The sequence below is a fragment of the Pezoporus flaviventris genome, unplaced genomic scaffold (genome assembly GCF_033815535.1).
Source record: "Pezoporus flaviventris isolate CSIRO_AGI_PZ_B2104156 unplaced genomic scaffold, CSIRO_AGI_Pfla_v1 ptg000007l, whole genome shotgun sequence".
Taxonomy (NCBI): domain Eukaryota; kingdom Metazoa; phylum Chordata; class Aves; order Psittaciformes; family Psittacidae; genus Pezoporus; species Pezoporus flaviventris.
The window spans coordinates 2,057,179-2,077,899 of NW_026892555.1; the positions used below are offsets into that span (position 1 = coordinate 2,057,179).

A 20,721-nucleotide genomic window follows, 5' to 3' on the forward strand; every position below is an offset into this window, starting at 1 on the left:
CCACATCCCAAGGGGGATGCATGAAGAGCAACAGGATAACCTGGTCCTCTGCTAGTGTGATGCTATTGGCTGGCGGTGTACACTGGGTCTGTTTTTAATGTGGGAAGAGGGAATTTTGGTGATTCCTCACATCTGGAGGAGTACAGAAAACTGTGGGAATCTCATCATCGCTCCACAAGGTGTCATTAGTAATGGCACGGAGGGAGCTCAGCATTCAAGAAGAAATAAGTTTGTGCCTTGCCTAATGCCATGACTTCTAGTGCAACAGTTCCTGTGCTTTAGTTATTGTGTGCAAAACACTACCCTGTAGCAGTCAGATGAATCTTGCTTATGGCCACTAAGCAGCCAATTCCTGTGTGAGGCCAGAGCAACTGTAATAGAGTTGTGATTGAATTAGCAAGTGTATGAGGGCAGCGGCTTGAGATGCAAATGCACATAGAATTTGTTTTTAAAGCAAACTAAAACCCATTGGAGAATTGAAACCCTCCAGCTTTTTAATGGAGGCACAAGAAGCTTGACTTTGTGATGCTGTGTTTTTCACTCTGTTTTATGACAATGGTATTGAAGCCCCCAGACATAAATCCCAACTCATTTAGACAATGCATGCTTTTACTGACACACTCCTGCTGGAAGATGCTCCTTTATAAAGTGTTGTTTTCCACCTACTCAGCCAGTTTCTAGGTGCAGAAGCTGACTGGAAGTTTCACAGAATCATAGAATCGTTAGGGTTGGAAAGGACCTTAAGATCATCTAGTTCCAACACCCTGCCGTGGGCAGGGACACCCTATGCTAAATCATATCACCCAAGGCCTTGTCCAGCCTGGCCTTGAACACTGCCAGGGATGGAGCATTCACAACCTCCCAGGGCAACCCATTCCAGTGCCTCACAACCCTAACAGGAAAGAACTTCCTCCTTATATCCAACCTAAACTTCCCCTGTTTAAGTTTTAACCCATTACCCCTTGTCCTTTCACTACAGTCCCTAATGAAGAGTCCCTCCCCAGCATCCCTATAGCCCCCTTCAGATACTGGAAGGCTGCTCTGAGGTCTCCACACAGCTTCTCTTCTCCAGGCTGAACAGCCCCAACTTTCTCAGCCTGTCTTCATATGGGAGGTGCTCCAGCCCCTGATCATCCTTGTGGCTCTTCTCTGGACTTGTTCCAACAGTTCCATGTCCTTTTTATGTTGAGGACACCAGAACTGCACACAATCCTCCAGGTGAGGTCTCACAAGAGCAGAGTAGAGGGGCAGGATCCCCTCCTTGGACCTGCTGGTCACGCTCCTTTTGATGCAGCCCAGGATACGGTTGGCTTTCTGGGCTGCAAGCGCACACTGAAGCCGGCTCATGTTCATTTTCTCATCAACCAACACCCCCAAGTCCTTCTCCACAGGGCTGCTCTGAATCTCTTCTCTGCCCAACCTGTAGCTGTGCCTGGGATGCTCCGACCCAGGTGTAGGACCTTGCACTTGGCATGGTTAAACCTCATGAGGTTGGCATCAGCCCACCTCACAAGTGTGTCAAGGTCCCTCTGGATGACATAAAGTTTGGGAGTTCTGTTGTTTAGCCAGGATCCTGGGTGAAAACATGGCTTGGCATTAATGCTAAGCAGCATTATAGGTTTTTCCTGGCACGTCTTTCAGCTCTTGCAGTCATGGATTTTAAAGATAGAAGGGATCATGAGATTATTTTGTTAGTCTTTCTGGATCACCTGGATGCTAAGAACTTACTGCAGTATTATTTGATGTAGATTCAGCTTGCATCAGAAGTTGATTTATCCGCAGGATAACTGAGAAGTGCCCTGTCCTGTTTTCAGCAAGGAAAACTAGGACCCAAACGTGTTACCCAGCAATCTTACAAGCAGGATAAAAGGGTTTTTTCCAGTCCAAGCCCCATAGAAAGAGGAGATGGGATTCAGTGGAACGGGGAAAGAGCTTCAGATGTTGCTGGCTGTCCATGCAGGGCCAGGACTGGGTCTGGACCATCCCCCTGCTCCTGCCCGCAGCTTGCACAGAGCAAGCTCTTGTGCTCTCTCTGCTTGCAAAACAAATCCCAAATCTCATGTGTGCTGACCCAGAGCGTGGAGGGGTTCTGCTTCATGTTACCATAGGTGCCTGGCATGGGTCTGTGGGGACAAAATGGGACACAAAAGAAGCCCTCATGACTCAATTGAGATCCCGGTCAGGGTTGTGCAAGTGCATTTTAGCTGCACCAAACCCAGCAGCAGCCTTCAGTTGGCTGTGGGTGGGAGCATTTTGGTGGATGCAGCTCCACAGCAAGGACATCTTGCCTCTTTTAAGCGTTTGGGAACAGAAGAGGTTGGGAATTTGGTAGACCAAAATGGTTTGAAGCAGCCAGTATATACCAGAGCTCTCCATGCTATGCTCTTAGTAAATCTCAACCTATGTGAACTCACTCCAGACTTGTTCCCATAGGTTTCATGCTTTGGGCTGTAAACACATCCACAGCGTCTACATAGACTCTGCTTAGCTTGTTGGCTAATATTTTGGTTATCTTATATGTATCTTATCTTCGATTAAGCATAAGGGGCTGAGGGGTGTCTCCATGTGTGCATCTGTGTGTGTGTCTGTCATAGAATCATAGAATCAACTGGCTTAGAAATGACCTTTAAGATCCTTGAGTCGATCTGGGACTGTTAGACAAAACCCATTAGATACCCAGTTAATGCCTGGTGGCATCATTGTAGAGGCTTTCTTCCTGAATATGTAAGTTTTTCTCCCCCAGACATGCATGCAGCACCTTTCTGAGAAAGGTGCATCTTAGAGGTGTCATTCTCCTTACAAATCCCTTCTCTCTTGTGATGCTCCAATTATAGAAGCTGCAATGATGTGTGTGCACGCATGAAGGCAGCAGCAGGGATTTCAGATGAAATCAATGCACTTAAACTAACTGATGTTAACTGCTTGGCCTGCTCGTTACAATGAACTGGAAGAGAAGTGCTGATTGACCTCTTTCCCAAATCTCTGGGGGATGTTAAAGCATCTCAAGTGTGGAATTAGCACAGTGCAGGGAGTGGGACAGGAGTGCGAATGAGTGAGACTGCCAGACTCTGATTTACAGCTATTCTGGGGGATGTTACCAGATGATGAACTTCCCAACCAGACCATGAACTCATTTGAACTTAATGGGTTCATAGGGTTTGGTCCCTACCTCCTAGACAAGCCTTTGAGACCTTCAAAACTTCCTTTCTCTGTATCCAACAGGAGACATTTTCTGTGTTGAGGGAGAACTGGTTGCTTTGACTTCTGTGTGCCCAGTGTGGTCTTGTCCATGTTCTCTTCGACCTAATTCATCCAATGCAGACCAGTTGGTCTGCAAAGCATCTCCTTTCCCACTGTATCCATGTGCTGCACTTGGTCTACATGATCTGTTTTGTGGTCACCCCCTGGGGCTGGAGCAAAAGTAGTGTCTAGGAGCTGCAAGGTGATGAAAAGTCTGTTAGAGGCAACTTTTCACCACTGAAGGACTTCTGGTTGCCCCTGAGCAGCACCATTTTCCCTGTTTGAGCACCAACATGCCCCAGTTCCAACATTCTGCTGCCCACTGCACAGCACAGTGGAGTGGAAGGCAGGGATTCAAGATATGATTACAAAAGAAGACTGTAAGACTTGGGTCTTCATCACTGTTTCTTTTGAGGAAGAAAGAGAATGGCTTGTTGAGGAGCCATAGAAGGGTTAAGCTTGGAAGGGACCTCTGGAAGTCGTCATCCAGAGCCAGGCTCCTCAAGACTATGTTGGCAAGTGGAAGCATGGGCTGAAGCTTGCTGCAGCTGAACATGGGCACTGGGGATGCGCTATCCTGGCAACAGAGAGGACCTTTGCTTTCAACCTACTCTTTCTGAGGAACACCAAGGAGGTGATTTTGGCCAAGGCACATCTCAGTGCTCCCGAGCTGCCCCATCAGTTCTGCATGGTGGTGGCTGCTGCTCACTCTGGAAATGGTGGGTGGAAAAAGTTTTCAGTAAGAGGCCAAGGAAGTGGAGGCAAGGAGAAGGAGGCAAAAGGAGATGAAAGGAAGGAGAAGGAAGGCTGGCGTAGAATCATACAATTTTAGAATGGTTTGGGTTGGAAAGGACCTTAAGGTCACCCAGTTCCAACCCCCTGCCATGGGCAAGGACACCTCACACTAGACCATGTCACCCAAGGCTCTGTCCAGGTATCCCCAGACAGGCACCCAAGAGAGGTCCCCATTGAGTGAATGCTATTAGCTTGTGGATGGATAAACCCCCAGCCCCAGCTACACTAAGCACAGGATGAAGCTGCCTGTGCCCAACCATTTAATGCTGGTTGATGCAACAGCAGGATGAAGGAACACTGGGGAGCAGGGATTTGTCAGCAGTCCTGTTTCTAGAATATTGTATTTTGCTATTATAATATTGTCTGCTGGACAATATTCTAGAATATTGTATTTTGTTATTATAACGTTGGTATTGATGAAAATCCAGAGCCAGTACTGACAACATACTGCTGATGTGTTCAGATTTACTCTTAATAAGTATACAGAAAAGTAGCGGTTGTATGTGTGCAGAAAATCAGTGTTAGCCCCTTTAAAGCATTTGATAGGGAGTATACATGGGGAAGGGTTTCTTTGACTCCAGTTGCTGCAACATATCATGGAAAGTGTCAGAAAATGGTTGCAAAGCTGTTTGAAGAGAGGTTACAAGAGGAGGAAAGACATGGAAGACTTCAACTGGTATTCCTTGGGTTTGCTAACAGAATGTCGTCTTTGGGGCTCCTTAAGATTTTCCAAAGGGGTTAAAGGATTAGCTCCTGTGAAGGTTGCACATAGAATCATAGAATGGTTTCGGTGGGAAAGCACCTTAAGATCATCCAGTTCCAGCCCCCTGCCATGGGCAGGGACACCTCACACTAGACCATGTCACCCAAGGCTCTGTCCAAGCTGGCCTTGAACACTGCCAGGGATGGAGCATTCACAGCTTCACTGGGCACCCTGTGCCAGTGCCTCACTGCCCTCACAGTAAAGAACTTCTTCCTTATATCGAACCTGAACTTCCTCTGTTTCAGTTTGAACCCATCACCCCTTGTTCCATCGCTACAATCCCACCTCCAGGAATTTTGCCTTTGGAGCCAAATCCTTTCAGATGTATTTTGTTTTTTACCACTTTGCTATGTCTTTCCTCTGCATTCCTCTCTGCGTGAGCAGCAGTACTGGTACTCAGTGGGGTGCTGTAAATAATTGATTTTTATTTGCTTCTTAAAGCTTTTCCTTCCTATGGCTGATAAATATGTTTAGAATTTATCTGAAAAAGGAAACAAAAAGAAGAGTTTGGATTCTTCGTTAGGGATTGCAGTGATAGGACAAGTGTAATGGGTTTAAACTTAAACAGAGGAAGCTCAGCTTGGATATAAGGAAGAAGTTCTTTATTGTGAGGGTGGCGAGGCACTGACACAGGGTGCCTAAGGATGTTGTGAATGCTCCATCCCTCTCAGTGTTCAAGGCCAGGTTGGTCAGAGCCTTGGGTGACATGGTTTAGTGTGAGGTGTCCCTGCCCATGGCAGGGGGTTGGAACTGGATGATCTTAAGGTGCTTTCCAACCCCAACCATTCTATGATTCTATGGCTCTAAGAGTTGCACTGACTGGAATATTTGAGGAAAAACTTTTCTTTCTAGTTTTCTTATTCTTTTGCATGGTTCAATGTGGACAAATTTTGAGAATACACAGTCTTTTGGCTCAAAATGTCAAAACATTTCCCTCTGAAAGCTTGCAATGGGCTGCTTCAGCCACAGTAAAGGGAGGAAGAACAAAAGCTTTCAGCACAAACCAGCTTACTGAGTCTGGCATTTGTTTCTGTTGACCTAAATCAGAATGCTTTGGCTAATAAACCAGTTGTGTAAAACATGTACTTCAGCCTTTTCTCCATCAGTTTCCTGTCGCTTCCTCTTTCTCATTTTCATCAGGATTGCAGTGCTGTGGGTTCTTTAGACAAATTTTAGACAAATGCTTCAACCCATGTCTCTGTTTGATTTTGGAAGAAAGGGAGAAAGTCTCAGCTCAAGTACATAATGGAGTCCTTTTGATTAAGATGAAGAGCAAAATCTGGTCTGCAGCTATTTTATGAGTCATGCCAGAATGCGAAAGAGAGCAAAGCTCTGCTGAATTAAACAGCAAAAGGCCAGGTTTTGTCTCGCCACCCAATGCACAAATGGGCCTGAGGATGGATCGGTCCTCTAGTGCTTTGCTCATGCCCCTGTTTTACCCATATGAAGGGATATTCTTGGTTTTACAAAGGTGCAGGGGTCAATATAATAGCCTGTAATAAACATTAATATCCATGCAATCCTTTTTGTGCAAATACGGCTACAAAGCTCATTGTCTAAATCACATTACATGTGGAGTAACTGCACTTCTTCTGTAGCCTTTCATAAGCTTCTAATTAACTTCTCTTTTAATTTCATACTTTAGCACTGCCATGAGCTGTGTTGTTCTGCATGGGTTAGAGGTTGCTTGGCACATTAACAGGTCCATGAGATTGTGCCTGAAATTGTCTTTGAAACAGTGAGGTTTATTTTCATTCTAATTAGCTAATAGCAGTAAATGATGTTTCTCCTCTACTTCTGTCATGGTAGATGAGGAAGGGCTGTTGCTGAGTGAATGCGTCTTCGTATATGAAAATGACAAGGCTAATGTTTGCCCACATTGACCATCTCACTGGTGATGAGCAATACGAGAGCTTGCCCCTAATTTGCTCATGGTCGGGGAACTCAGAATCTGTTCAATGTGAATCCCAGGGAGAGGGAGATGAGCCTGTGCCTTTCGTACCATTTTCTTTTCAGTAACTACAGCAGTAGTTGTGTTACAAGAAACAGGACATTTCATCTCTTCATCGAGGACTGGAGCGATAGGACAAGGGGTGATGGGTTCAAACTGAAACAAGGGAAGTTCAGGTTGGAGATAAGGAAGAAGTTCTTTACTGTGAGGGTGCTGAGGCACTGGCACAGGGTGCCCAGAGAAGCTGTGGCTGCCCCATCCCTGGCAGTGTTCAGGGCCAGGTTGGACAGAGCCTTGGGTGCCATGGTCTAGTGTGAGGTGTCCCTGCCCATGGCAGGGGGTTGGAACTGGATGATCTTAAGGTCCTTTCCAACCCAAACCATTCTATGATTCTATGACTTGCAAATGTCAAGGGAGTGGGGAGAGGCTGATTGACTTCATTGGGTGCAGTGGCTAAAAGAGCGAGGAGAGCACTCCCTTCTCTCACAGCAATGTTAACCTCCATCAGAGTGTCACCGCTATTGATACACTGAATCTCATCTCTGTCATTGTGCCTGTTAGATTAATGACTGATCCCAACCCTGGAACCTCTCTGATACAGTGGTAGTAAGGATAATCTCATGAATTATACATATTATCTGCTGGAATCACACATTCTTGTTCTTTTTTATTTACTAGCCTTTTCTCCAATATGCTTTGGGGGTCGTTTTGGTAATTGAGTTCACATTTCAGGATTCTGTTTATAGAATCCATCATTTCGTAGAATCATAGAATGATTTGGTTTGGAAAGGACCTTAAGATCATCTGGTTCCTGATGAAGAGTCCTTCTCCAGCATCCTTATAGGCCCCCTTCAGACACTGGAAGCTGCTCTGAGGTCTCCACACAGCTTCTCTTCTCCAGGCTGAACAGCCCCAACTTTCTCAGCCTGTCTTCATACAGGAGATGCTCCAGCCCCTGATCATCCTCGTGGCCACCTCTGGACTTGTTCCAACAGCTCCATGTCCTTTTTATGTTGAGGACACCAGAACTGCACACAATGCTCCAGGTGAGGTCTCACAAGGGCAGAGTAGAGGGGCAGGATCACCTCCTTGGACCTGCTGGTCACGCTCCTTTTGATGCAGCCCAGGATATGGTTGGCTTTCTATAATAATTTACAAGGAGTGAAAAATACTCCCATTTACCTGGGAGTTTCCAACTGGAGAGATGGGGTAAGGTTATCCGTTTAAAGGTTTATTTGTAGGATGATTTTTCTGATGCCATTTCCTCACAGCACATGGACTCAATCAGCAAAAAGAAAGTAAAAACAAAAATCATCTCCAATTTGTCATTAATAGCCTGGATCTTTTAAAAGATATTTTCTAAGGCAATTACTGCTGAGTGCATTAATAAGGCCAGAAGAGAGGCTGATTAAGAGCTAGTTTAAAAATAAAAACAACATTTTGTAGTTTATGTCACCAATAAATCTTTAAATAATGATGTTTCAAAAATATTTAGATTCTCCATCTTTTTTTTTTGTTGCCTGCTTTCCCAATGCATTTCCAGCAGCTCCAGGAATGAGTGGGAGATTAACCTTTTCCACTTTGTTTCACAGTCAATTCCTTTGCTTTTTCTCATACTGTTGCTGCTGAAGTCTGTGTTTGCATTAGGGTGGGACTGCAGATTACTTTAGGAATACGGCAGTGCAAACAAACCCCTTCTTTCACTCAGGTTTTACTTACAGTCACCCACATGAACATTAAAAAGCCCCAAACCAACAAACAAAACCCAAAGCCCATAAAGCCAACTGTATCCTGGGATGCATCAAAAGGAGCATGACCAGAAGGTTGAAGGAGGTGATCCTGCCCCTCTGCTCTGCTCTTGTGAGATGTCATTTGAAGTATTGTGTGCAATTCTGGTGTCCCCAACATAAAAAGGACATGGAACTGTTGGAACAAGTCGAGATGAGGCCACGAGGATGATCAGAGGCTGGAGCACCTCCTGTATGAGGACAGGCTGAGAACACTGGGGCTGTTCAGCCTGGAGAAGAGAAGCTGCATGGAGACCTCAGAGCAGCCTTCCAGTGTCTGAAGGGGGCTACAAGGATGCTGGAGAGGGACTGTTCATTAGGGACTGCAGTGATAGGACAAGGGGTGATGGGTTCAAACTGAAACAGGGGAAGTTCAGGCTGGAGATAAGGAAGAAGCTCTTTACTGTGAGGGTGGTGAGGCACTGGCACAGGCAGCCCAGAGAAGTGGTGAATGCTCCATCCCTGGCAGTGTTCAAGGCCAGGTTGGACAAAGCCTTGGGTGAGATGGTTTAGTGTGAGGTGTCCCTGCCCATGGTGGGGGGGTTGGAACTGGATGTCCTTAAGGTCCTTTCCAACCCTATTTATTCTATGATTCTATGAGTTGGATATCCTTTTTAAATACAGGTAGGCACCATCTTAATGCTGGTTTCTGCTATTGCTTTGCAGCATGTTGAACAGAACATTATTAGACTTTCCATCTTGAAATGAAGAAAGCCATGGGATTTGATAAGGAACTTTGGCAAGTGAATTGGTATTTTCCAGTACATTGATTTATTTCAATCCAAAATGAATTGTCTTTTGAGCTCTTCTAATCCACGACAAGAAAAAAACCCTAAAACCTATTTAACTGCGCCTTGGTGGTATATCAGAATTATGCAAAACCTGTTAAAGTTTGCCTCCCCTTTGCTTAAAAATGGGAGAAAAGTTCCTAATTATAGAATCATCCAACCAGAGCCACCACTCCACACTCTGTCAGAATTAGCAGCTTCTTAATCCATTGCACAGTTCACTCTGCATTTATTCCATGTATTTGAACTCTTATTCCACAGTTAACCATTACCGATAATCAACATTCTCCCTCATCCTCCTGTCTGGACAAGAGCATCTCAGCCAATGTGGATGTCTGTGGTGAAAGTAATTGTCTGGATTCTCTTTATTCTACATCTTTGAGTGATTGGAATAGGGGTAAGAATCCCACCAACTCATTTCCCATTGGCTGTTAAGCTTGTCTGAGCTTCAGATTGCTGTTATTCATCCCTGGCAGTGTTCAAGGCCAGGTTGAACAGAGCCTTGGGTGACATGGTCTAGTGTGAGGCATCCCTATTCATGGCAGGGCGTTGGAACTAGATGATCTTCAGGTCCTTTCCAACCCAAACCATTCTGTGATTCTGTGTTGCCACCATGAAGTGATGGGCTTTTATTCTCGTAACAGCCTTGTGGGTCTTTGACATTTCCTTCTCCTAAATCAACAAGAGCCGCTGTTTGTCTTCCTGCAGAAATCAAAAGGCAGGGAGTGTGTGGGTTTGTTGAGTTGGTTGCTTCTTAGTTTTGTTTTTCTTTTTGACTGCTGCTTAAAAAGGAGTAACGGATAAGAACATGTATTTTTTCCTAGCAGTAATATGGTTTAACACGGATTTAGAGAGTATCAGGATTGTACTGCAGGCCACTGTTTACTTTCCAGCATCTTTAACAAGCTGGAGAAGAAAAGACTGAAAGCCACAAAATGTAACTTGGCTGCTGGAAATGTTCTGATGTATTTCTTGTGTCCTTGAAAAAGCAGGGACCTTGTTAATGATAAAGTAACGTGATAGGGTATTAATGTAATGAAGTTTTTTGGTTGGCTGGAACTTTTAAAATGAGTTTGGTTAAGTGTTTTTCCCCTGCACTGTGAGCTGGAAGCTGTTCTGTGAGCATCTCTGCTTCAACTCGCCCCTTCTCATAGAATCGTGGAATGGTTTGGGTTGGAAGAGACCTTAAAGCTCATCCAATTCCAACCCCCTGCCCTAGGCAGGGACACCTCCCACTAGAGGAGGTTGCTCCAAGCCCTGTCCAACCTGGCCTTGAACACTGTCAGGGACGGGGCATTTTTCCTTTATTGGTTGATGCATCCCATCTTATGGGTGATGTTTTATGCCAGAAGCATTCTCTAATGCTGGTTTTGATTGCCTGGGGTTTCTTTGCTCCTTGTCAAGATTGTGTGTGCAGTATCTCCAGCCTTTTGGTCACAGCTTTGCCATTGAGCCATGATATCTGCCTTCAGAGGCACCTCTGCACTTGCTCCTGATGGGGACAGAATCAATGTGTGTGTCTTAAGGTTGGTTTTAGAGAAAAATTCTTCTCTTGATGGACTACTTGGATATTTCCCTGGTTTGCTTTAATTATGGATGGGTTTGGGGGACTGTTTTTGTTGACTGCTGCTATCAGAACATGGAGATGTACTGTCTGAGACATGGATCCAAAGTGGTTTGGCAAGGCTGAACAATGCATTGACAAATACATCTGCAGATCTCCTTGGACAGGCTTCCTGTACATGAGCTGATACGCTGGCACTGTGTACAGTCATTCTCTCCTGGACACATAGGGTGAGCTGCAGGGCTGAGGAGATGACAGTATTAACTGTGAACCTTGAGTGTCTTGCTCTTATTCAGCAGTTAATTATTAGCATATATGCTAAAGAAGGAAAGAAAAGAGAATAAAAACATCTTCAGTAGAAATAATACAAAGCAAACCTGATTGAATCTTGATTGCGCTGTAAAATGATAACTAATCGTAGAAACACAGAATGGTTTGGGTTGGAAGGGACCTTAAAGCTCATCCAGTTCCAACCCCTGCCACGGGCAGACACCTTCCACTAGTGCAGGTTGCTCCGAGCCCCTGGCCTTGAACACTGCCAGGGATGGGGCAGCCACAGCTTCTCTGGGCACCCTGTGCCAGTGCCTCAGCACCCTCTTATGTTTCCTACTGTTTGTAATCATAGAATCATAGAATGGCTTGGATTGGAAAGGACCTTAAGATCATCCAGTTCCAACCCCCCTGCCATGGGCAGGGACACCTCACACTAGACCATGTCACCCAAGGCTCTGTCCAACCTGGCCTTGAACACTGCCAGGGATGGAGCATTCACCACTTCTTTAGGCAACCCATTCCAATGCCTCACCACCCTCACAGTAAAGAACTTCCTCCTTACATCTAACCTGAACTTCGTTCTGTTAAAGTAGATGTGGGGTTTTTTCCTCTCATTTTCTCTTTTTTTATTTTGCTAATGTACCTGTTGGGGAAGTAAGGTACTTCTTTAAGGCAGGGCTGGGGTGAGAGACCTGCTGGCTTCTCAGTTTTCCCTTGGGGACAGGAGGCAGGTATGTCACTACCTAAATGCTTCTGCCTTTCAGATGGGTGGAATGAAATGGGTTCTTCCAGCTGAGATGCCTTCAGGGAAAGCCTCATTTCTAAACCTAGGAAACTGCATTTTGTGTGTTCAGGAGAAACTTTGCCAAACCAGGAAGGTTATTCCAAATGAAAATGAACAGGATTTTGTGTTAATGCAAACTGAAACCCCGAGTTAACCCACATGTAATTGAGTTCTTGCATACACTGACCCCACAGTGTGAGCATGAGCGTTGGAAGAGGATTGATGCAAACACGGGCTTCTTCCCATTTATTCAATGTGTAACCCCCTCGCTGCCCCCTCATTGTGCTGTGTCCATGCTGAGGGCACCCAGGTCTTCTGTGTAAGTCTATTCCAGAGAGCTTCAGAGCATTGCCCTGTGCAGCAGCATCACGTTTTGCAATGCTGATGAAAGGCATGTTGCCTGTTGAGTGTGATTTTTGCTTACATTTCCCTTTATCACTTATTTCACTCCGACTTCAACAGGAGGAAATAAAAACCTCCTCAGTTTGCATGCCAGGAGCAGCTTCGCAACATTAGACATGATGCTGCTTCTCTCATTCCTTTCAATTCCCCTTTTCTATTTTAAGCTCTTTTCCTTGAGGAAAGGAGCCTTGTCCAAACATGCTCTTAGCAAATCCTTTCTACCTTGGTATTTGTTGAAGCTTTCTTGACCGGTTTCAACAGCAGAGCAGAGGTCATGAGGATAAATGAGGTTCCTGTGGCTGAAGAGCAAAACAGTGTTCTTGCTGTAAAAGAGGTCTAGGGCTGGTAGAAAGCATGGGATCAGACACTGGAGATGCAAAGGAAGCAGCACCATGGGAAGCTGTTGAGTACTAGTAGCTAAAGGACTTTTCTGGGCTGCGTGTATGTAGTGGTGCATACACCAATTCTTTGCCTGTTTTCTATAGCACTTTCTTTTTTTCCATGACAATTTACTTCTTTGTCTTTATTCCTTTTCCCCTTTTGCCTCTTTCAGCTTCTTTCACCTCTTCATTTTTCTGTCAGTTATGGAAAAACTCAAATAAAGACATAAATTTAGCATTTTGCTTTAGAGCAAATCTCTTACTCTTCATCCAGCTGTGAGAAGTCAGTGTTTTTCTCTCCCCTGAATTCATTTCTCAGTGCCAGAGGCCCATGGCTCTTGCAGATCATAGTCTTCAATAGAGGCAGGGACTGCATAGGTATGATTGCATCACTATGAAGAGTCTTCAAGGGGGGAATTGATGCCTTGCTCCACTGGTCTTGAGAAAGGAATGAGGTTCTTGATGGGTGAGAGCTGGCTGTGAAGGGGTCAAGCTACAGAGCAGAGTGCGATTGTGCTCAATCCTTACTGGTAGAGTTCAACTGAGGATTTGGGCTGGATGGTTTTAAACCATAGTAAGCCGGTTGCTTCCTACGTCCACTTTACTCCTTGCAGGAGTTTTGTGGTACAAAAGAGGAGTTTGGATTCCAGGTAACTCTCTCCTGGAAGTTTCTTCTACAAAGGATGATGTTATAACTTCCATTAAAGCTTTCAAAGGAGCGAAGATGCAGATGTGGGAATTCTGTGACTGTCTCTTACAGACCACAGACATAGCTCTTTGTGGGGCATTGGGGAATGAATGCATTACAGTTCTGAGGTGTTGAGCTGCGTTGCTACAGCCACGTTAAGTATTGTAAGTAGAAAGATTGAACGCTCATCCTGGTTTTCCTCCTTTTCCTTTTGATTGGAGTTACTGTAATTCTCATCTCTTCATTTCTGAAACTTTTGAGCTATTTTGGCTTAGCTGCAGAATTGAGTTCACGGAGGGAATTGACTTCACCTGGCTGCAGAAAAGCCATTAGGAGATTCAAATTAGTGTGAAATAATTAATAGGCAAGGAAGATTAACATGAGGAACACGGGCAGTTTTCATTAACATTAAGTGAAAGGATGTTTCTGTAGATACCTTTACCATGCATGTTGTCCTAGACCTCTAGCTATTCCCTTTGGATATTAATTATATCCAGATCACTAGAGACAAGACCTTATAAGTCTGCTCAGCCTTTGCATTTGCATTTCCTCTTGAAGAGGAATTGAAAGGCATTTCTGCTTGCCAGCTTGCTCACATTCCTCCTTCCCCTGCTGTCGGTGGTGGTTGGAGCTAATGCCTGTCATTGCGCCTTGAAAGCCCCAGGGATGACCACACGCATCAGAAGGGTCTTCTCCATCCTGAGCAGGACGGAGGGCAGTGGACTAGGAGTTCATAGGCTATATTTTGCTCCAGGCACTGACACCACATCAGTGCAATGGCTAGGACTCGTCTGAGTGTCTCCCATAGACAGAGGTGTGATGAATTAGAGATAGAATTGCACTGAAGCATGGAAAACACTGGAATAATGGTTGCAAAAATCATGTGTGAGGCTTGTATGGTTATCAACCACTCTCTACAGCTAGCTGAAAGGAGGATGGGACAAGGTGTATGTCAATCTCTTCTCCTGGGTAAGAAGTAATAGGACAATAGGAGATGGCTTCAAGTTGTGCCAGGGGAGGTTTAGATTGGATATGAGGAAAACCTTCACCAGAAGGGTTGTCAAGCATTGGAACAGGCTGCCAGGGAAGTGGTGGAATCACCGTCCCTGGAGACATTGAAAGGACTTTAAGATGTGGCACCTGGGGATATGGTTTAGTGGTGGACTTGGCAGTGTCAACTCACCACACTCAAGTCGCATAGTTCCTTAAGACCACGTTTGCAGCTAAGCTGTCCCATTGTAGCTGACCAGAGCGTGTGTGAACACACTTTGCTTTAGTAAATCCTGTACTTATAAGCTTATGCTTTCCATTGCACATAACTGTGTAGCTGCTCAGGCAAAAGAAAGAAGAATTAGTAAAGACAATATCAGAAATGCCAGTGTTAGCTGCTGCTGTTCTAGCAACTGCAATAAATCAAGCACATCATCGCATCAAGGGTGAGCTGATAGCAGTTGGGTTGTCCTGTCTGCTGCTGAGGGGCTCTGCAGATGAGGAAAACAAATGGAAACTGTTGGAAATGTCCAGTTAAGGAAGGAAAGGAGAAAAAAATGCATATAGGATTCTGTAACATACCTGCTGCAAAACCTTCACAGCTCTCAGGCCCCACAGTGCAAGTGACAGTCATCTTTTCCCAGCTGTAGCCCTGAACTCTGTTAGTGTTGGGGCATGCAAAGTGTTTGCTGGGTATCAGCAACCTCATGCTCCTTTGTGGGAGTTGTGGTATTTCAGCATCCCTTGATGTAGTCAGAGATGTTTAATGTTTTATTAGACACAGATGTAGTTCACGTTCAGTTCCCTGTGCAGTCTCTGTGTGTCTTTACTTCGCTTGGCACTACAGATGCAGTTTTGCTTTGCTTTCTGCTGCTGCTTTTAAATTGCTTTGCTTGTCTGCTTGAACTGTTGAATGCTCCATGAATAGTTACAACAGCGCTGCTGGATGTGTTGAAGCTTGAAATTGGAGCAGTTAAAACTCCTTGTAACTCTTTGCTTTGCTTTTCTAAAGCAAAACCAAAATGAAACCGGGCTGTAACATGATATTAAAGTCCAGGGGCAGGAAGCTGCAGGCTTGGCTCAGTTCGATGCAGCTTTCTCATACAAACCATTCTCCAAGCATTGCATTTGCAAACTGTTTGAAAATTCTGCACAAACCCTGCATCTACCTTTGGTTTCTCATGTAATTTGTACTTGTTTGAGGTGTGGGGGTGAAACAGAGCTTTCTGTTGGGTATTTTTGGGTTGAGATTTCAAGCCTTCGAAGGGGGCTGCAAGGATGCTGGAGAGGTATTGTAATGATAGGACATCTTCATCAGGGGCTGAAATGATAAGACAAGAGGTGATGGGTTCAAACTGAAACAGGGGAAGTTCAGGTTGGAGATAAGGAGGAAGTTCTTTATTGTGAGGGTGCTGAGGCACTGGAATGGGTTGCCCAGGGAAGCTGTGAATGCCCCATCGCTGGCAGTGTTCAAGGCCAGGTTGGACAGAGCCTCGGGTGACATAGTTTAGTGTGATGTGTCCCTGCCCATGGCAGGGGGCTGGAACTGGATGATCTTAAGGTCCATTCCAACCCAAACCATTCTGTGTTTCTAAAACTGGAGTTAGCACACTCTGCAAAGCTCTGAAAATCTTATCCTGTGCTGCTCTTTTGTCAGTGATTTAATGAAAGCTGGATCTTGTTAGTAACAAGCGAAATTCCTGGGGGACAAGTAAGCCCAAGCTAATTTCTTGTGTTATATATAGCCTTATATATAAAGCAAAGGAAAGGAGTGTCTGGGATGGCGGATTTAAGAGGAGCTATGGGAAGAGAAGAGTGGGGAAATCTCTAGCAATGATCCCCTGCGCATTTGGATTAAACACCATTTAATGCCCTGGATTTGTGTCAACGTGACAGACTGATCCAAGACTTTATTTACGGCTGTTACAGGGCTGGATTGTCTCATGTGAGTGCTGCTGTGGGTGAGATGTGCGAGAAGCAGTGGAAAATCCCTGATGGTGCTGCTGGGATGTGGAGCTTGTCCTCAAGCATGCTCAGGACTAATCTGAGCAGTGCATCTCGTGGGCTTCTTTCTTTCTTCCGTATGCGTGGGTTTTGCTGTGCTCCATCACTGCTTGGTGTTTTAACAGCTTCATAGAATCATGCAGTGGCAGGTTGGAAGGAACTTTAAGGATCATCTGGTCCAACCTTTCTAGGCAAAGCATGACCTGGACTAGATGTCCCAGCACCATGTCCAGATGAATCTTAGCAGTGTCCAACGCTGGGGAATCCTCCACTTCCCTGGGGAGATTATTCCAGTGGCTGGTTGTTCTCATTGGGAAAAATTTCCTCTAGTGTCCAGCTGGAATTGCCCCAGGAGAAACTTGTACCCATCAGCCCTCATCTTTTCCATGCAAAAAGGGAGTCTCAGTTGTCTTTGTAGCCACCCTTTAAATACTGGGACATGCAGATAAGTAAGTTCTCCCTTGACCTCTTCTCCAGGCTGAACAAGCCCAGCTTTCTCAGCCTTTCCTCACATGGCTTCCCAGTCCTTGGATCATCTTTGTGGCCATTCTCTGGACCTTTTCCAGCCTGTCCACACCTGAGGACCAAAACTGAACACAGAATTTAGGATGTCCCTGAGAAGTTTTGAGTAAATGACATCTTCATCTGTGTGACGATGCCCTTGTTGATGTTCCCCAGCATCATACTGGCTCTTTGTTGCACCAGCACACTCCCCTCATGTCAAGCCTGTTGTCTACCAGGATACCAAGGTCCCTTTCCATAGAGCTTTTCCCCAGCCAAGTAGATGCCAGCCTGTGCTGCACTCTTGGATTGTGATTACTCAAGTGCAATATATACTTACACATTTAACCAGGGAAATTTGGTGGAGGGATGCAGAAGGACATGGAACTGTTGTAACAAGTCCAGAGGAGGCCATGAGGATGATCAGGGCACTGGAGCACCTCCTGTATGAAGACAGGCTGAGGAAGTTGGGGCTGTGCAGCCTGGAGAAGAGAAGCTGCATGGAGACCTCAGAGCAGCTTCCAGTGTCTGAAGGGGGCTACAAGGATGCTGGGGAGGGACTCTTCATTAGGGACTTCAGTGATAGGACAAGGGGTAACGGGTTAAAACGTAAACAGGGGAAGTTTAGATTGGATACAAGGAAGAAGTTCTTTACTGTGAGGGTGGTGAGGCCCTGGAATGGGCTGCCCAGGGAAGTTGTGAATGCTCCATCCCTGGCAGTGTTCAAGGCCAGGTTGGACAAAGCCTTGGGTGACATGGTTTAGTGTGGGGTGTCCCTGCCCATGCAGGGGGTTGGAACTGGATGATCTTAAGGTCCTTTCCAACCCAAACCATTCTCTGATTCTGTGATTCTAATATGTCATAGTTACAGCCTATTCAAGTCATACAGTGTCTTGAATATATGAATAACAGCTACTCTTTGAGCTCCTGTAATGCTTCAGCTCAGAGGAGCAGCTTGCTTATAGCAGCGGCTGCTTGAATGCATTGTGGTGTGTTGGGTGGACAAGCCCTGTGGTGCTTTTGGACTTGAGCAAAGTTTCAAATAGGGCACATTCTGGGAAACCTGTAAATGCTGACCCAGATGGGAGGCAGAATACGGCTAAACCATGGGAAGACCTGCTCTAAAGCTGCTGCCATTAAGGTGGTGCCAAAGAGGTTTGTATCAGAGAGTGCTTCTGGTGACTGGCTATAGCAATTCTTGGCACTGGTTCGTTGACCCTTGCAGTTGGGCTATCAGGAAGAAATAGGGAGAAGGAAAACCTTTCTTGGGGGCTGGAATATGAATGCATGGAGGACTCAAAACCTTTGAGCCCATGGATCAGTTGTACTCGGGTCACTGCTTCCTCCCATTACTTTGAAGGCAGAACCTACTTGTGTGCCTTTTTGCTCTGGACAGGATGGTTAACCATGCTGTTGTGTTTGTGGTTTCTCGTTCATTCATGGCTCTGATACTCCCAACTTGATTAATCAGCAGAAATAGTATCTATTCCAATTGCTAGTGATTCCTACAAATGCTGTCTCAGTCCACATGGGCCATATCTGCTGTGCTGCAGGAGCAGCTCTACTATCCCAATGGTCCTGGGGTAGGTATTTGCCTCTCCAGTGCAAGTTGCATGATGAGACACTGTGTAAGGCAGCATCCACCTACTAAGGCTAAACTTCTGCAGTGAGGAGGAGCCTGCACCCCCCTCCAAAGGATCAGAAGGAGGGGAGCCCTTTTCAAAGTGAATGGTGTTATCCAGTATTAACACATCTCCCTTTTTGTCTTCACAGCCACCCAGATTGACCCCAGCGAACTACAGGAACTCTTTCAAGAGACTTCAGCCAACGTCTTCCGAATCAACTCCAATGGTGCGTATAATGAAAGGTTTCCTAGTCAATTGTGTGCTGGCCTGCTGATGGCTCATGTGTATGTACACACTGTATGGCAACTCCTGTTGTCAGGGAGCAAATATGAATGCAGTGTCGCTGCTGCTGCATCTCACGAGCATCAGCACATGTCCCATAGCCCATTTTTTATAAGATGTAAAAATATTCCACCATATGTTCCATTAAACAGGCACAGATCTATCTGAATCCGTGCTGAGACCACATCCTTTTCTATTTTTAATTGTGTCATCTGTTACAACAGGGAGTTAGAATGCAGAAAGGTGGAACCAGCCAGACTCGTTTCCTAATGCGTTGCAGCACTACAGCGTTCAGAGCCTGTCACATGAGCTTGCAAAGCATCTATCTCCCTTATGAAAACATCAACACCAAAGCTCTTCTGTTATTCTTCATTCTGTAGATGGAGCAGAGATGCTATTCCTGCTCATGTCTCCCTGGACCGTAGAGCTATAGAGCGCTTCCCTCCTTCGGAGATATGCTTTGGCTCATCAGTTTTGTTGGGTTGAATGTATTTTGTTGATGGATACAAACTAACATTGCTGAATGATAGTTAATGGCATTCTATCCCAGTTGTAAAACACACAACTGATAGACAAGGATCTAAAATTACTGGGTGCTTATTTTATGGTGAACCTTGAAATTGCTTCTGCGTTATCTTGACGGTTTCCCTGTCTGTTCTGCTTGGTGTCTGTGGGGATTGGGTGACAGAGAGGCCTGGTTTAGGTGTAAAGAAAGGATCTTAGTGCCTCCTTATTTCTGTTGTTATTGGTTGGAACTGGATGATCTTAAGGTCCTTTCCAACCCAAACCATTCTATGATTCAATGATAAGAACCCCCCTTCAGCCTTCTCTTTACCAGGCTGAACAGTCCCAGTCCTCTCAACCTTTCCTCATAGAGATGCTCCGGACCCTTAATCATCTTTGTGGCTCTTTCCTGGGCTATCTCCAGTATGTCCTTGTCTCTAAGAAAACTGGTGCTGTGGCCTACCTGGGCTTATGGCCACTGTGGCAGGTTCAGTTCCCCACTGTGATCACTACTACTTGTCTAACCTATTATAACACACCAAAATACCTCTATTAGCAGGTAGCTGGTTGCTCCATCACTGATAGTTTTACTTTGAAAATGGTAGTGATGAATGGTAGTGGCACTTCTGCTACCAAACCAGAGGCTCAGTGTGAAGTTTTACAAACTGCTTGCAAGTCTATGTGTGCTATTGATATCCAAACTAGCCAGGTTAGGGATGACTTGATGCATCTCTGTGCTGGAATCATAACTCCTGCTGTAGTGGAGTTTATCCTGGGGAAACCTTGGTGCATCCTCTTGAAATGCCACAATCCAATTTCTATTTTTATTCCTGAATAGAATTCCATTAATCCACTCCATTACTATTTAAGCAATTTTGGGGAGTCTTTGTTTCTCCTCTTGAGATAGTGCGCGATGAAGTGCTTTCTGTTAAGAGTTGCCTGCATCGAATGCTCTGTGAAGCAGGTAATGACAAGGTCTGTACTTAAAACTAGCTTGCAGAATTGGAGAGGGTACAGAAAAGAGCTGTGACAACTCTTTGAAGTCTGAAAATGAGACTTTAAAATGCATGCCATCTGAACTTCTGTTTCAGACATCTAAGAGGACTTGATCATGGTATGTAAGTACCTCTCTGGGAAGAAAGGCATCAAATAGATAGCATAGGGCTCATTAATCTAACATTCTCACACATAACGAGATCAGGAGATAGGAGTCAAAGCTAGACAAATTCAGTCCTTCTGTATGAGGATAACTAGCCATTAGATCTCCTTATTGCGGGGATGTGATGGATTTGGCATGGCTTTCAACCTTTACATCAAGATTTGAATGTCTTTGTATAAGATACACTTTAGCCCAGCTACAGTCTTGACGTAGGAGTGATGGGACCAGATTTTATGGTAGG

The 20,721-nt window shown here is 45.2% G+C and overlaps 1 protein-coding gene across 7 annotated transcripts in view; it reads left to right on the forward strand.

The window, feature by feature from the left end:
• TSNARE1 (t-SNARE domain containing 1) overlaps positions 1 to 20,721 on the forward strand; it is a 491,630-nt gene that overhangs the window by 150,678 nt on the left and 320,231 nt on the right. For all 7 annotated transcript variants that reach the window (XM_061447620.1, XM_061447625.1, XM_061447626.1 and 4 more), the window contains one exon: positions 18,684 to 18,761. In XM_061447620.1, the coding sequence (XP_061303604.1) occupies positions 18,684 to 18,761 (78 nt within the window). The remainder of the gene's footprint in view (positions 1 to 18,683; positions 18,762 to 20,721) is intronic.